This window comes from Podarcis bocagei, assembly GCF_964188305.1.
Source record: "Podarcis bocagei genome assembly, chromosome: 6".
In the NCBI taxonomy this organism is placed as follows: Eukaryota; Metazoa; Chordata; class Lepidosauria; order Squamata; family Lacertidae; genus Podarcis; species Podarcis bocagei.
Window position 1 is genome coordinate 32,607,697 of NC_138130.1, and position 17,755 is coordinate 32,625,451.

Below are 17,755 nucleotides of genomic sequence, written 5' to 3' on the forward strand. Positions count from 1 at the left end.
ATATTCTTATTTACATATTGGAACATATTTGAGTCTTCTAGGTCCCATAAGAAAGATGATATCAGAAGCTCCCAGAGCATTTTTCTGTTTGGTTTTTCTTTTGGAGGCGGTGCCGGGGGGGGGGAGAGAACTAGCTCTCCTAGCTCTCATTATAACAGCCTTACCATGCCCGTACCAAAATAGCGCTACTCCTGCCCAGTCCGCCAAATTGTGTTACCTTGGTAACACTTGAATTACGGTGTAACGATTGCAGGACTTCCTTTACAGTGCAGTAAAAGATAGATTCTTTGTGGTCTGTTCATAAAGATAGGATTTCGTGGTGGCATCTGATTTTCTTGGCCTCTGGAAAGAAGTATATCTAACAATAGGCAGAGCAGTGCCCTCATAGCATTGTAGTTTCAAGTACTTCTTAAACACGTGGTTGTCTGAAGTTGTTCTCTTGATAAAAAAAACACCATGTTATTCACTGAGCCAACCATCAGATTCAATTAATTCCCCTGTGATCTTCACTTTCTTACACTTTTGAACCCTAAAAAAGATATTAAAAAATCACGTAAATTCATCTACCCAGATTCTGTACTTCACACTTTATTGTTTTCTCTAAGAAAGAGGTTGGTTCTGTGGCCTTTTGATGCTTGTCTCAGCTCTATGTAATTTAATTTAAGAGTTTCATTACAAGGAAATTGCTATGAATTTCACTTCAATTTAAAGGGAAAGAGGAAAAATGAAATACTGCACGTATGTTACGCTATAGGTCAAGTGGCCCAACGTATTTTCAAAGTAATATAAAACAACAGCTATTTTATTGATACAGAAAGCTGAATTGCAGGTGTATACAAAGATAGCACTGAAATTCAGAAGCTGCCTGAATTTCAAACTGTCTAAACTGACTGGCAGTGGTTTGCTGGGGCTTCAAACAAGACCCTTTCCCAGACGAACCTGGAAATCGAACCTTGGATCCTTAACATGCAAAGCATGTGTTCTATTCACTGAGCTACCCCCACCCCCCAAATAAAATGATGTAAAAATAAACAGACACAAATAAATAACTGGGAAAGGGCTCCTTAGTAGAACATGATTTGCATACAAACAGTCGCAAGTTCAATTTCTGGTGCCTCTAGGTAGAGCTGGTTCTATGCTATTGGTTTTTTTATAATAGTTTGCTGTTTTGTGGCCCCATTTTGGGTTGAAGTTTAGGAAAGAAATATTTCCCCCCAAAAAGCATTAGGAATCACTGTAGGCTCCAAATTCCATCTTCATATAGCTGTAAGCCTATGCTACAAACAGTCCTTAATAAAGAACATCTTAAAAAAACCAATTCTCACCCATTTTTAAAGATATGACTTAATTTAAGATTTAAGCCCAAATGAATATATTTAATATGCTCTTAGAAGTGCAGAACAATTAGATGAAAATCAGTCTTTTGGAGAGAAAAAAATAGGACAGCACACAGCACAGGATTTTCACCCACAAGTTTCTGTAGATCATGTACAGTGGTACCTCTGGTTGCGAACGGGAACCATTCAGGAGGCCCGTTCGCAACATGAAAAGAACACAACCCACAGCGGCGCGTCTGCGCATACACGGGTTGCAATTTGCCGCTTCTGTGAATGCCTGTGATGTCATTTTGCACGTCTGTGCATGCGGCGAAACCTGGAAGTAACCCTTTCCGGTACTTCCGGGTCACCACGGAACGTGGCCTGAAATAACATAATATGAAGCGGACGTAACATGAGGTATGTCTATATCTGCATTCACAGGAAAGTTCAGCATGTGTGAGCTTGTGCAGCACATTTAACAGAGAAACACTACAAGGCACACATACCAATGGGTGGGATTTCATGCTTCAGGGAGTGCTTGTATGTGTGAGAACTGCACATTTCTTAGCTGAGTCAAGACAACTTCCTGCCAGTATTCCTTGAGGGTCACATATGACTAATTGAAGTATAACTTTCAAAAATAATTTAATCCCAACATATAAGACTGCATAGATGGAAGATCCCATCTACAGTAGGAGCGCCTATTCCCTGTCCCAGATCACATGATAATTATTTGGATTAAGCTTCTCAGCTTATTCCCCTGCCCCACCCCCTGAATCCAATCCATCGCATATTGACTGAATAAGCACACTAAGACTTCACGGCGAAGGTCTGGTGGGTAAATGCAGGTGTCTCCAAACGCCAAATGATCCCACAGAAGGGCCACATCTGACAGTGCAGGGGAAAGACATCTAACAGTGTAGGCTGCCCAAGAAGTATATATTAGTGGTTATCATTTTAACTTACAGTACTAGAAAGAGCAGAATTTCTCAGCACTAAATCCAGAAGATCCCATAACTTATAGTTTCATAGAATACAGTTGTACCTCGAGTTACAAATGCCTCAGGTTACAAAAGCTTCAGGTTACAAACTCCGCTAACCTGGAAGAGTTACCTTGAGTTGAGAACTTGAGATGAGAATGGAAATTGTGTGCTGGCGGCGCAGCAGCAAGAAGAGGCCGCATTAGCGAAAGCACGCCTCTGGTGGGAGTTCTTTTTGTTCTATCCCAGTTCCTGCCAACCTAGCAGTTTGAAAGCATACCAGTGCAAGTAAATAAATAGGTGCTGCTGCGGTGTGAAGGTAAATGGGATTTCTGTGCGCTCTGGCACTCATCATAATGTCCCATTGAAATGGTTTAGTCATGCTGGCCACATGACCCAGAAAGATGTCTGTGGACAAACGCTGGCTCCTTCAGCCTGAAGCGAGAAAAGCACCGCACCCCATAGTCCCCCTGGAATGGACTTAACCATCACGGGGTCGTTTACCTTTACCTTAGTCTTACAAAAACACAGAAGTCAGTGTTGGACTAGGACCTGGTAGACCAGAGTAGTAATCCCCACTTGGCCATGAAGCTCACTGTGAAACCTTGGGACAGTCACAGTCTCTCAGCCTAGTCTTCCTCACATGGTTTCTCTGAGCATAAAATGGGGTAGGGAGAGAACCATGTACACCTTCTTGGAGGAAAGGAGATGATATAAATTTACTATATATGCTAATTAAACATGCATATTAGGTATACTCCAATTAGCAGATGTGTGGATATAAGAACGCAAGGCCAAGAAAAATTACCTTGAAAATGGGAGCGAGAACTACAACATGGGATCAAAGTGACTTATAAAAGGGGTGTAAGTAAAAAGGGCAGATGAAAACTTAAATGAGTTTTCAATGTATTACAAAAAGAAGACAAGACATGGGTGTCTTAATGCATTCAATGAAAACCTCAACGTGTCCTGGATTATAACACGATATGTAGATTTGTAAGAAGCTTGTAGAAACTCTTAACAGCACACAAAAATAAACTAGGAGTAGAAATGTATTTAATACTTTATTGGACTCTAAAAATGAAGTAAAGGAGGCTCACAGAAGGAAAAATTCTCATTCCCTTCCTCCTGCTTCAGCTGCCTGAGAGGTCTGAGGACCCTCCTGACCAATACAGAAAAGCAAAATCTTTCCTTCCATGAATTTCCTTATCTTAGAAAGTTGGATTTTAGATTACTCCCTTCCAGCAGCCCCCAATGGTTCATCCCCCATTCTTTTTGTCTGGAGGGGGGTGTCCCTGACCCTCTAGAGAGGTTCCCCCCCCCCCAAAGGCACAAGTGACCACAGTAGGGAGGAAGGCATGGGGATCTTTCCTTCCATAAACTGGCTTAAGTTAACTTGTCACAGAATTCAAGTCTAAGATTTCATTCTTGTGAAATGGTTCAGTATATTTCCGAACTATAACACACTCTGTTGTGAGGTTTCTATTGAAAACAATGAGTTAAAAATTATGAGTTCCTGCTATCAAAACTAAAACGATCAAGACTAACCCAAAGATGTTGCATCTGTATGTTAAGGTTGACTAGGTCCATGTTGTTTCAACAGACGTTCCAGAGATGTCTTATACTGTATAATGAGTTGTAAACTAGCACCCACTTTCTAAACATATAATACATTAACATATGAAGGGTCAAACAAGGCTTAAGCATCCACTCTTTTCATAACTGTGACTTGGCATGTTCATTACATTCTCCTGTCACCAGACAGTGGAGTGATCTTTTGGTAAACACTACATCTTCTCTCAGTAAACACTTCATCATCAATGTGAACCAAAGGAAAATTGGATTCATAGAACTGTAGAGTTGGAAGGGACTATTTAGTAGTACAACCCCTGCAATGAAGGAATATGCAGCTGTTCCATTTGTGGATCAAACCTGCAACCTTGGCATTATCAGCACCACACTCATTCTAAACAACTGAGCTATCCAGGATACCCGCTACCCCCCATTTCAGTCAGTTGCCTGACTCCTTTCTTCTCTCATATTGCACGTGCAGAAATGCAAGTTACTGTGCTATACATCCCTGGCCTTTCCAGTTTAACCTTTACTAGAAGTGCTACTTGTTCTTCCTCTCCCAGCTGCTAAACGCATCAGATTATGTTCTCACTCACACATTCTAGAAAAAGAGAAGAGAAAGTGGAGCCAGAGTACTCTGTCGCAATTCTCCAGCGTGGAAGGGGAAAACCAAGCAATGCTACAACAGCTACAAAGAGTGCCATGAGTAAATAGGCAGCAGAAAGAGGGTTAAACGGGCTTCTGTCCTTGCCACTTGCCTGGTTGCCTGAGGACAAATGCTATTCTATGCAGACAACCAGTCAAGTGGCAAGCTACCTGTCTGGAACAGGAATAGGTACAGTGGTGCCCCGCAAGACGGAAAACTCGCTAGACGAAAGAGTTTTCCGTTTTGGAGGTGCTTTGCAAAACGAATATCCTATGGGCTTGCTTCACAAGACGAAAATGTCTTGCGAGTTCCTGCGGGGTTTTTTTCCTCCCCCCCTTTTTCTAAGCCGCTAAGCCGCTTATCAGCTGATCCGATAAACCGATAAGCCGCTAAAAGCCGCTAAAAGCGCTAATCCGTCAATGGGCTTGCTTCGCAAGACGAAGAAACCACTAGACGAAGAGAATCACAGAACGGATTCTTTTCATCTTGCGAGGCACCACTGTATTTGCCTGCACACCCAACAAAAATGGTTAGTTGACAAGACACCACAGCCAGAATAGTGAGAACCTGCCTGTCAAAACCACAGCTACTGCTTTCATACAGTCTGCAAAAGTGAAAACTGATTTGTTTTTTTAAAAAGACAATTAAGAAAATGATGTGATTTAAAGTAATGCATGTTTTAAATGTTTCAAAATATCCAGCATTTGAAAAAGACATAGTTTTTGGGACCATGACCACAATTTAATACATGAAAGATACTGGCATAGCAGTAAATTTTTGTAGCTTTTCACAGTTGGTAAAGATATAAGGCAAGAAGGAAAAGTTCAAGTAAAAGCAGTGAGTAGAATATTTTTCTGCAAAGTTAAACCTTTTATTAATGTGCAACCTTCCTCTTGTGCTTATGAATGCAGCAGCAACATAATCAATGATGTTCACTCTTAAAATACTTCAAGACTAGAACAACTTTACTGTACTTATTTTAGGCTGCCTATCTGCATAATAAAAGAAATCTAGGTTTGTGGCATTGCCTCTAAATAGGAAATTTTGAAACCAGAATCGTACTAATTTCTTAAAAGTTCACATTTGCAAACATTTTAAAACCTAAGTCCTATTGTAGGTAGCTCCTAAGTAGTCACCAACAACAGCAGTCTGGAAGGGATAAATCACTCAGCTATACGAATAGAGGTATTGTGAGTAAAACAGGCTACTGGTAAGAAGTTAAGATAGCAAAACACGGACATCGGTTAAGGAAGTTAATTGACACTATACAGTCAGCAAACTCCCCCTGTGTTCAAATGAACACAATGGGAAAAACTAGTATAGCACACAGGTACAAGCTAGAAAACTCAACATCCCTGAAGCTCTGCGGCACAATGGGTCAGAACTAGAGGCGATACAAAGTAAGTGTATGTACACGGGCAGAAATTGCAAGATTCTTGTCAAAATAAAAAAATTCCTTCCAGTAGCACCTTAAAGACCAACTAAGTTAGTTCTTGGTATGAGCTTTCGTGTGCATGCACACTTCTTCAGATACACATGCACACGAAAGCTCATACCAAGAACTAACTTAGTTGGTCTTTAAGGTGCTACTGGAAGGATTTTTTTTATTTTGACTATGGCAGACCAACACGGCTACCTATCTGTAACAAGATTCTTGTCAGTTTGCCTAAGCGAAATAGTCCCTGGGGAGGCAGCACACAGATACTCAAATGTAGATAGAAATATTCACTCTCATTGTCATTCATGATAAACTGACAATACTATTCAGAACTGTTTCCCTTCTTTGAATATAGCAAAGTACCAAACAACCAAGCAGCAAGCCTGAGAACGACCACAGAATCAGAGCGATCTTCATGAATCATTAAAAAAGAAAATCTATGAATGACATTGCAAGACTAACTGCTGACACTGTAAGTCCTAGCTACAAATGAAGGCACATTTTTAAATAGAGTGAAGCAGCAAAATCTCAACACACACTGTACAACTCAACACGCACACATACACAAACCACTGAAAAGATAAGGGACATTTTCTTTGGGCTCCATATGATAAACAACCATATAAAAAGTTATGTACATTATGACATTTTAATGTTTAAGGTCACTGGTTAATATAATTTCAACTCAGCTTCATGAAGTTTGCATCAAACCAAAGTTAAGGATATGGATTTTCATAAAATCCACTTGGTTTCCAGTTTAAAGGTTCTAGTAACTTCACAAAGTTAGTAAGCATTGCTATAAGCGAGATACTTCTAAGGAAGATGACTCACATCTGTTTTGCAGATTTATTTGATGTGTTTCTTCTTCAAGAATGTATGTTATCTTTTCCTCCAGTGGCCAGACCCCCTGACTTAAAATCATTTGCTGCCCTTCACAGTGCTTCAAAGACCACTACCAGACATTTTATTAAGCCCTGAAGATGCTTCAGAATGGCAGGTGAAACTTCAAACTGGTACTGCATATATAAAATGAAATGCTTGACTTTTTTGATAAATGCTCTTCAGGGACTCTGTAAACGGACACCTATAAAACTATATTTTTTACTGGTTGACAACATGGGTAACCAACATGGTGCCCTTCATGCACTCTTGGGTTTCAACTCCCACCTGTCCACTAGCCACGTTGACAAAGGCTGCTGGGAATTGGAGTCCGACAACCTTTGCTGGGCACTAGTTGTCTATCCATGGTTTACAGCGTCCCTGAAAACTATTTATCAAAACATGCTGGGCAATTTGCATGCTATCAATACATCTTTATTTCCAAGTACCAAAATGAGGCTGGGGGTGGCGGCTGGAGTAGCATGTGCTGCCCTCCTTTCCTTTTTGCTGCATCAGTAACCAAATCCAAAACCACTTCATGTATTTTCTCAGTATGCAGGATTCTCGGGAATTTTGTTTTTAAAAATGCCACACAGTTCAACCCTGCTGACGTTACACTACCTCCACAGAACAAGCTTTAAAAGGAATCCCGAATTAATATTTTGGATTTTTCAAAAAATAAAATAAAAATGCAGTGATATCCAGAAATCTCAAAAGACCTTTCTTTGTTCCTTTGCTTGTTTTTGAAAGAAAGCACTTCTCTACCGGGTGCAAGGTGCAATCTGACAGCAGCTCAGGGTAGCCAAGGTAAATATTTTATGAGATGAGCTTCTTAAAAGAAGCCAGGTCCAACTTTGGGCTGCAGATGGTGGTGCCTGCAGCCAGCCAGCCTTGCCTTGCCTTGTGCCGGCGGGATCCTTCAGCTCAGCAGGGGCAGGACTAGCGCTCCGTCCCCATCTCCCAACACACACACACACACACACACACACAAAAGCGGGATTAAAAAAAAACCCCAGCAACTTTACCTCACTGACAAATGCATGCGCCGAGCTTCGGCATTTTACTACGGCCCGGGTCACAAAGCGAGGAGAGAGAGAGATGGATGCAGGGAGGGAGAGGGAGAGAAAGAGAGCCAGGCCCAGAGGCGGCAGGTCCCCACAGCCGGGTGGAGCAGCCAACAGGGCCGGCCAGTGAGTTGGCAGCCCGGCTGGGAGGGGACGAGCCAGAGCACCGGGAGAGGAAAAGGGGGAAGGAGGAGAAATACGCACCCGACGGGACCCCCAAAAGAGAGAGGGAATGAAGTAGGGTGGGCAGGGGAAGCGATACAGAAAGCCAAGTAACTCAGGGGATGCCAATTGTACTCAGAAACTTCAGCACTGATTTCCGACTGAGGCGCTTTGTGGGGCAGGAGGGGAACCGCTGACAACTTTGGGAAAGACCCACCGAAGGGTTAAGGGGTCGTCGTCCCCTCACCAAACACACACCGAGGGGAAAGACCCCTTACCCCTCGCCCCAGGGGGAGGAGCAAGAGGGCGGCCCCGACCCAGGTGTGGGCACGTGAGAACCAAGCGAGCGGAGGGGCATTTAATGAAACATCTGGGGAAGAGGTGGGCAGAGGCGGCCCCACGGGGAGGGTCGCGGTGGGAAAGGCGCCGCGATCTCTCGGGTCGCCGTGAGGGAGGAGGCAGCGTTTCTCCTCTCCCGCCGCCGCCTCCCCGCCCGCCAGCCCTTTCCTTCCTTCCTTCCCTTCCCCTCACCTTCTTTCTCGGCCCGGGCCGCGTTCAGGAGCAGCGCCACCAGCAGCCGCAGCGTGACTCCGAGCCAGGGGGCCGCCGCTACCGACCGGCTCTCGGCCGCAGGGACCGAGGGGGACCCGGAGGAGGAGCGAGGACGGGGAGCCGCTTCCCGCTTCAACGCCGCCGCCATCGCCGCCGTTGTTATTGTTTGCTTGTTTGTTGTTGTTGTTGTCGCCTCAGCTCGCCGGGGATTCCGTCGCCGTCTGAGGGGGCCCTGCTTGGCCCGCGAGGCAGTTCTCGCCGCGACTGTGTGTGTGTGTCTTTTTCCCCTCCCTCTCTCGTTAGGGCGCGTGCGGGAGCCAGCCGCTGCACTGGGCGGGTGCGAGCGCTCGGCGCGCGCACATCGCACGCGCCTCCTCCTCTCTCCTCCGTCTCTTTTCGCTCCTCCTTCCCCCCCCCCCCCGCCTCGCGCGTGAAGGGGCGTCGCTCCGCGACGCTCACACACCTCCTATAGGCAACCAATAATGATAATAATAATAAAATACTGAGATTCGGCCATCTTTAATAAGGGCACGGTCCTTCCGCTATGTGATTGTTGTTGTTTTTTTACAAGCTAGGTTAGGAGCCGCCATTTTTGGTCAAGGCACGGAGATCACAGTACGGTGAGCGACAGGGAGAGCATGAGCTGCGTGGCGGAAGGCTCCGCTTTAGGCCTCTCCGAGATAGGCTGACAGAGCTGAAACCTCCCCCGCCATCTTTGGTAAGGGCAGAGGCAGTTCCATTTTAATACGGGGAGCCCCTTTGAGATTGGCTGAAGCAGTGCTCGGTGGAAATCTCACCATTTGCAAAAGATTTACGAGTCTGAATCACGGCTAGATTAGAGGAGCGCTGTTGACACAGATTGCTCTCTCTCTCTCTCTCTCTCTCTCTCTCTCTCTCACACACACACACACACACAGGCGGTGACTGTCTAGGTCGTGCGTAATTTTACGGGCTCCCTCGAAAGGAAGCGGATTCTACTTCCTCGGAGGTTTTTAAGCAGAGGTCGGGTTGTCATCTGTCATGGATGCTTCAACTGAGATTCCTGCATTGTATGGGGTTGGACTAGATGGTCCTTGGGGTCCGCCCAACTCTAGGATCCTATGATTCTTAATGGTGCTTGCAGGTCTCTGGACGCGCAATATCGCCAGCATTGCGCAAACAGTCTATCTCCTTAAATGAGATAAGAGACTAATTGCCTGTAAAATTCCATAGAATATGTGCAAGGGTAGCCTTGTACCTATGTGCACACTTAATTCCCATGTGTAGAATAAGCCTGCTATTGCCAGCACAATAAAACCAAATTCCTGCATATTAAACACCAATAGTGCCTATTAAACACCAAAAGTGCAACCCTATTCATGTTTTTTTAAAGACGTAAATCCTATTGAATTGTTGCACTCCCATCAGTAACCAAAATAAATCAAACCATTTGTTCATATTGGATTGTTGCAGTGAGCCTATCATATTTCACTTGGGGTACAAATTGAGACATTATGACCCTATTGGGTATACAGTACATGTTTTAGTTTTCAATTGTTGTCTAGCATTAATTTGAATGCACACTCCTGCTTTTTAAGCTTCCTCTCATCTTTCATGTTCATTCTTGCTCTTTCTGTTACTTGGGTTTTGTTATTAAGCACATTTGCACAAGTCTCTTAGGTTCTCCTTTGAACTCCAAACTACTCCACATTGGATTGCATAATTGGCTGGCTCCCACAAGTTGATGTTGTAACTCATCATCCTCAGTTGGCCTTATTGCTCATACGCATTCTTTGCCCTGAGCATGTCCTGTCTGAAGGAAACCATCAAAGCTTTCCCAAGTACGCCTAGTAAGCATCTTTCTAAGGCCACCTACTTCTTTGAGATTCAAAACTTTCTCACATTTTTCTACAGCAGCTAACTCAATCAGCACAGGCTGACCTAAAAACCCCCACAGATGTGCAGAAGGTAGACTGCTATATTTTGATAGATCTTTGGGTGGCTGTCAATAGATCACAAAATATATCCATCTCCCAATTATTGAACAGCCTCACCAACGTGACTTTTCTCACTTAAATAAGCTTCTCAAATGGAAAAAGCTAATCAGGATTAGATTTTGGGGGCAAAACAGTTCTGGTCACTGTACTGGGTGCTGTTCTGGGTACTGAAAATGATTTCCTAGGCTCCAGATGTGTGGCGAGTTCTGTTCTTTAAGTCTCAACTGTATCACTTGAGTCTGGTTGGTAGGAGGGCAGAAGAGCATCTCCTTTGCATGCAGAAAACCCAGGTTCTGTTCTGGGCAATTCTAAGTAGTACTGGGAATGTCCCCAAATTATAACCACAGGGAGCTATGTGGACAGTACTGAGCTAGCTCAGCCAATGGTTTGACTTAGTGTAAAGCAGTTTCCTATATTCCTATGCTCTTAGATCTTGAAATTCTACTATAAAACAAGGTAGATCAACAAGCCTGATCACCCTAACCTAAAGCATGTAACTTTTAACTAGACAAAGCAAACAGTTGAATAGTCTCCTAGGCGGTTTCAAATAAAGGCAGAGGACTCTATGGAGTCTATACAATTTGTGCTCAGAATCTGTTGTCTATTCTTACCCCTTCCTTCAGTAGTCTGGACTACTTCGACCTTTCACACATCATTTCAGTCTCTCTATCAGTCATACAGCACTCAGGGACGCGGACTTAGAAAAAATATTGGGGGGGCCCGGGAAAGCTCATGAATAATAAATAAGCTCATGAATATGCAAATAAAGTGGCTCTGGCCCTAAATAGGGCAAGCCACGGCCCCCAGCCAGCCGATTGGCTGGCTGGGAGGTGTGGCCAGTCGGGATTCCCCTGTTCTCGCGGGATTTCCGGCAGTGCCTTGGCAGTGGCGGTGGTGCTGCGAAGCAGCGAGGCAGGAGCCCCCGCCCCCGGGGATTCCCTAATCTCGCGGGGGACGGCCGAGGCTCTCCGATTAGGGCGCGCGGCTGGCTGGCTGGCTGGCGAAGGAGCAGGTGGGGAGGAGGCGGGGGACGGCGGCGGCGCTCTGCTGGAAGGGCGCCTGCCCGAGATTATTGGGGGGGCTGAGCCCCCCCCAAATTTTTTTTGAGGGGGCTCGAGCCCCCTCAAGCCCCATGGAGTCGGCGCCTATGACAGCACTCCCTGTCTTTAGGACATTTACATATAAGCCAACCTGATATTTTATTTATTTCCAAGAAAACTGATGTGAACATTCTCTTGCCTGTGCCTTCCCTCCTTGATCTGTTAGAGCATTAATGGGCATTCTTTGATACCACATCACCACAAATCAATTGCTGTCACCGAGGCTTCATCACACTAATATTTTTGTTTACAAAGAAGAAAGGTTGTTGGCTCATGAGTAAGAAACCAATCCATAGGATAGCAATACCTTTATTAGAATTAATGTTACCAAGCCGGATGTCACCAAACAGTGAACAAGTTTTTGAGTTCCGGTTTGTAACTGGATGCTAAGCAATTTATGCATGTGTATGTGTGTGACCTGGATTGATATTAAAGCCATAAAGTTTGTATTGGTCTCGATCTTACAATGGAATGTGTGAAGACATAGCAGGTTGAATACATTGGGCTCTCGTAGGCGCTATACTGGTTTCCTGTACATTGTGATATAGGGATAAAGAAACATAATGGCTGATTCCCCATTTTTCAAAACATAAAATCTAGAACCGTCTCCCACCTGAAGCAAAATACAGATCCCCTTTGGCAAAGAGCAGCAATAAATGTAGAAATGGCATTTTTTAAATATTGGCAAACCTCCCTTTACCACAATATTATTTTTTAATGGACAGTTTCTTGTCACTTTCAGAACTGTCACTTTCAGGGGTTTAATTCTCACATAGCATAGGGGCCTATTGAATTCTTTGATCTCTGATAGTGAGTGGGGTGAGGGAAAAGCTATCTTTGAACTTATGTCCTGTGCTTAAACTTTTGCATGACTGGGCCTGGTAGTGGATGATCTGTACTATTTTCCAACCAGAGAAGTATTTTATTGCTTTGCAATTATACAAGTCTACATCAGATATATAGGATCAGCTGTCTGTAACCAAGACCAGCTCAGCAGCATTAGTTAGCTTCTAGCAATGTTTAAAAAATAAATCCAACCCAAACAGTTAAGTTGGGGAAAGGCAAAGATCAGGAATGCAGTGGTACCAGCGTTGGCGGATCAGAGCATTAAGAAGCTAGAAAGGTGCCATAATCAGTGTCAGTCCATTTGTCTGTCTGACTCTATGCCATCTAACTGACTCTTCAGGGTTTCAGACAGGAGACACTCCCAGCCCTAGATGCAGATGTCAGGGATTGACCTTCTGCATGCAAAACACATGTTCTGCTACTGAGCTATAACAATATTTGGAAGGAATGGTAGAAAGCAGCCCAAAGCCCAGTGATAGTATTAAAAAAAGGTGTCCTGCGTTATATTGCGGTACTTTCTAAAACATGCCTTTTCAAGTGACTCAGAATTAAGGTTTTTCTCTGACAAGGGACTCAAGGCATCTTACAGAAAAAAATAAGAACATTTGTTGTTTAGGACACAATGCCTTCTGGAAACATTTATTTACAAACGGGAGGGAGCCCTCTGACCACAGTGAACATTACTTCTGAGTAAGCATGCATAGGGTTGCTCCGCACATACAGTAAATGATCATCATGCCTAGAAAATAGGGTGGCCTGATGCGAAAGAGGACAGTGTTTCTGTACCTTAGACAGTTGTGCCAAAGAAGAAATCTCAGCAGGTGGGCTTAACCTTGATGAAATCCACTGTTTCATACAACTGTTGAAGGTGCAAGAGTTACAAGCTGCAAAAGGTCCTATTCCCCTCACCAGCTACGCATATGTATTCTTGTTTGGAGGAAGGAGGCCGTGACATGTTTTTTTGGATATGCCTTTGGGGTTGCATCCACATTTCTGTATGGTATGCATGTCTAAAATTCCCTGAAAATTATCTCCCAGATTGCATGTATGGTGTGGCACTCAAACTAGCAGTCTGCTACATGGTGGTTTCATGGCAAGGTTGTTGTTTTTATTTAAGGTCACTTAAACATGAAAAAACTGATAGCGATGGAGGATCCTTAGGTCACCCCTGAGTGAACTTGAGAAATCCCCACCTGTTAGCCACTCACTCACTCCCTGCAAAATTGACAGGGTGCTTAAAGCGGATTAGGGGTAATTTATAGTGAAGTGGCGTTGAACAAAAAACAATCTCTCAACCATGCAATGCTGTACATACCTACTCAGAAGCAACTCCCATGAAATTCAGCAGACACCCCCCCCCCCGTAAAATAGGTTTGTTAACCCTTATTCCTTCCTTATCATGCTCACAGTTCTAGTTGCAGATCACTTAAAGGGTAATCCTAGTTTTGAAAAATTCATCCTGAACTAGGGTTGCTCTTCTTTGGGTAGAGCTGGGTGGGTCAGGTAGATGGAAGTTTGGAGTACTGACACCTTTGGGGGTGATCAGCCTCCCTTCAATTTCAAAACCAAACAAACCAGAATTGTCCCTATTCTAAAAATAAGCCTGTCTTCGCATGCAGTGGAAGTCCCTGCGTCTGTGCAAGGGAAATCAGGACACTCAATTTGAAGAAGGCTGAGATATGAAATCATATTGCTTGTAATTACAACCAAATTATCTTTGCAGCTGCCAGCAGCTCTGCTGTATAAAGTATGTGAAAAGTGGGCCTGTAAACCAGATGTAAATCTCTTAGTAGGAACAAGTCCTATGAAGGGCCGAACCCATGTAGCTGTGGGCAAAAAAGATTTAATGGAAGAAGAATGCAGGGCGGGTGCAAGCTCTTGTTCAGAACGCTGATGTGGCACCAGTCAATTCATTCATTTGTTCTGCTCATGCTTGTGTAGGAGATGTGATTCACTGCAAACCTTTATGCCTCAGACAGCACAAGTTGTTTTTTTTTAATGACCACCACCTGTCTGTCATGCATACGTTTTCCTACTTCTCCTGTTTTCTCTACCATCTTTTTAGTCATTGGTCCTTGGAATAGCAATATAATGGTTACACACACACACAGCCCCATCATAGAGATTCCACTCCATTCAGTTTTTTCTTACCTCCAAGGTGACTTTGGTAATTAACACTTGCTTTTGCAAGCTTCCATTTCTAAACTTGGGAGGACTGTCTTTCTTGACTGCAGATATGAAACATTAACAAGAGTAGTGAATGGCTTTGGGAAAGGCATGCATTATCCAACAAAGGCTAAGCACCACCAGTGGTGCGGCAGAGCAGCAATGTGGGGGAGTGCAGCTACAGAACTCCCCCCCCCCGCAGTATTGGTGATGACATCATCTGAATCTGGCAGAGCAGTATTTGCAAGTATTTTAACCCTGGGGAGTTGTAAAGCTGGTCTGGCCTGACACATTGCTCCTTAGGTAGGCTGGGCTTAGTCAGTAACTGTCTCAAAGGCATACAGTGAACCTGATGGTTGAGCAGGGATGTGAACCCAGGTCTTCCTAGCCAAAGTTCAGGTATTCACCGCTCTTTGCCAGCTTCCTAGGGACTCAGCTACATTAGTAAAGAAAAAGTGTTTTATATGCGTTACAGTGGTAGCTCGGGTTACATACGCTTCAGGTTAAATACACTTCAGGTTACAGACTCTGCTAACCCAGAAATATTACCTCGGGTTAAGAACTTTGCTTCAGGATGAGAACAGAAATCGTGCAGCGGCGGCACAGCGGCAGCAGGAGGAGGCCTCATTAGCTAAAGTGGTGCTTCAGGTTAAGAACAGTTTCAGGTTAAGAACGGACCTCCGGAACAAATTAAGTACTTAAACTGAGGTAGCACTGTATAACACTGTGACATCAGATGGCGCTGTGGAGTTCTGTCTTTCACCAACATGATTTCCCAGTTTGAAGTTTACAACGCGTTTTCCTGAAACACATTTTTGATGTGTCTATATCCAGCCCTAGTCTATGACCGTCAGCTGAGCCTAATAAATTGGGTGCTCCTTGGGGTGGATCAACAGAGCTGGCAGGGATGTAAGTTTCCCTTGGGGCCTATGGCTGTGAGGGCTGGCAATTGAGCTCCTGATATAATTCATCTCAGTCTTTGGGGCAGTCTAATCCAAGAGGCCAGGACTTCATCTTCCTATAACGCTTCTTGTACTCTTTCGGTTTCTAACCCTTCCCATTAGTTCCCCATTTTGTTGGCTTCATAATGCTGACCAAGATTATTCAGCCAACTAAGACTTATTCGTAATGAAACAGGACTCACACAGATATTGCTGAGTAATCCAAGACACACCCTCTGCCCGGGAGAGAAGCAATTCAATAACGCTGCCAATCGTACTGTGGACCAGGAAGTGACGGACCAGAGGCCAGATTCCAAGTCTGGAGAAACCACATCTAAATCAGTATGTATACAATGGCCAAAAAAAGAAGCGCAAGAGCTTGATCTTTTCCAGGATCCCTTAGGCTGTAAGTGGAACACGGAAATTATTTTTTTGCAGTTATAGACAGTGACTGAAACAAGAAGCCATTGCCTGATCTGCAAGTGCTGTAGGTGGTAGCCATAGCACTGAAGTTGCTGTGGTAACAAAAATACTGTGGAGGCTTGCTAGGCATTGCCTTTACCCAGGATGGCTTCCAACTTACCTTTCCATGTAGAACTATGCTATTTTTAAATATGAGCCCATTGAAAGCACACGTGCGGCAGCAGCTGCTGCCACACACTATGTGTAGAATAGTGGGTAGACATGGCAGACGACACAGCGATTTCTCCAAAGCAGCTCTTTATTTTGTAAGCTGGAACAGAACTGACAGCAAACAGCTCAGCCGGCCTGCTTTTATAGGCAGCCGGCTGTCAACATTGTAGCAACAACAACCCAGGGTTTCCCGCCTAGAATAACTGACGTGGACCTGAGTGAAAACTATCTGCAGTTTCCCCCTGCTGGCCCAGGGTGAGAACTTCAGTACATAACACTATGGTGTCCTTCCTCCTCTGTCAGTCCGTCTGCCTGCCTTTCTTCCTCCCTCCACTTGCTTTCCCTTCTGCCTCCTTCCTCCCTTCCTTTTCGCTCCTCCTGCAACTCTCACCCACGCTCTCCATCTTTCTTCTCTCAGAGCCCTGCTGGGCACTTTGCTCATAGCACAGCCAGCTGATTGGGAAGATGCCCCCCAGGGCTGCTGTGAAAGCCCAGGCCAGCAACTGGATTCCTCCACGGAGGCACCCAGAGAAGCCTCACATGGCTGCCTAGAGCAGCGGAGGAGTGGCCCAGGGAGCACATGGATGGGCAGGCATGTTCCTAGCCACTCCCAGAGTGGAGAGGTGTGATTTCCATGCCCCCCTGGGCTTGCGCCCGTAGCAGGGGCCAACCTAGCCAACCCCTAGGTATGCCCCCGAAGGCAGCTTCCTATGTCTCTATGGTTCCTTAATCCCTACTGCTCTCCAAGCATGCACTGCTTTCATCCTCTTGCAGTATTTATCCCTCTGGCTGATGCAGGTTTAAAACTGCAAACCAGAACATTTGACTCTTTTGGGTAACTCTCGGATAATTGACAGGTGGATAGTTGGAAGTCCCTTCTACTTATTCCATTCTTCTTATCTTTCTTTACCTTTCTATTCTGTTATTGTTTCCTTTAATATTCTTACCTTTTTGTTCTTTCCTTTTCCTTTCCTTTTTTTTTTTTTTTTGCTTTGTTCCAGTCTTCTGTATTATTTATGGTCCCCTATTCAGGGTTAGAGGGACACGGGTGGCGCTGTGGGTTAAACCACAGAGCCTAGGACTTGACGATCAGAAGCTCGGCAGTTCAAATCCCCGCGACGGGGTGAGCTCCCGTTGCTCAGTCCCAGCTCCTGTCCACCTAGCAGTTCAAAAGCACGTCAAAGTGCAAGTAGATAAATGGCGGGAAGGTAAACGGTGCTTCCGTGCGCTGCTCTGGTTCGCCAGAAGCGGCTTAGTCATGCTGGCCACATGACCCGGAAGCTGTACGCCGGCTCCCTCGGCCAATAAAGCGAGATGAGCGCTGCAACCCCAGAGTCGGCCACGACTAGATCTAATGGTCAGGGATCCCTTTACCTTTATTCAGGGTTAAGGAAGGGCTAACATGCAGATGAAAGTGATGGACAGATGATGTAGGACCTTATGTGAGAAGAAAAGAAGGGAAGATCTCCCAGGGTGGGAGG

General features: G+C 44.8%; 1 protein-coding gene across 1 annotated transcript in view; it reads right to left on the reverse strand.

Annotated features, from left to right (window-relative positions):
• The window catches only part of TMEM131 (transmembrane protein 131), a 69,178-nt gene extending 60,190 nt beyond the window's left edge, over nt 1-8,988 (reverse strand). The window contains exon 1 of the mRNA XM_081196912.1: nt 8,592-8,988. Coding sequence (XP_081053038.1) covers nt 8,592-8,760 — 169 coding nt within the window. The 5' untranslated portion in view covers nt 8,761-8,988. The remainder of the gene's footprint in view (nt 1-8,591) is intronic.
• Nucleotides 8,989-17,755: the final 8,767 nt, after the last annotated feature.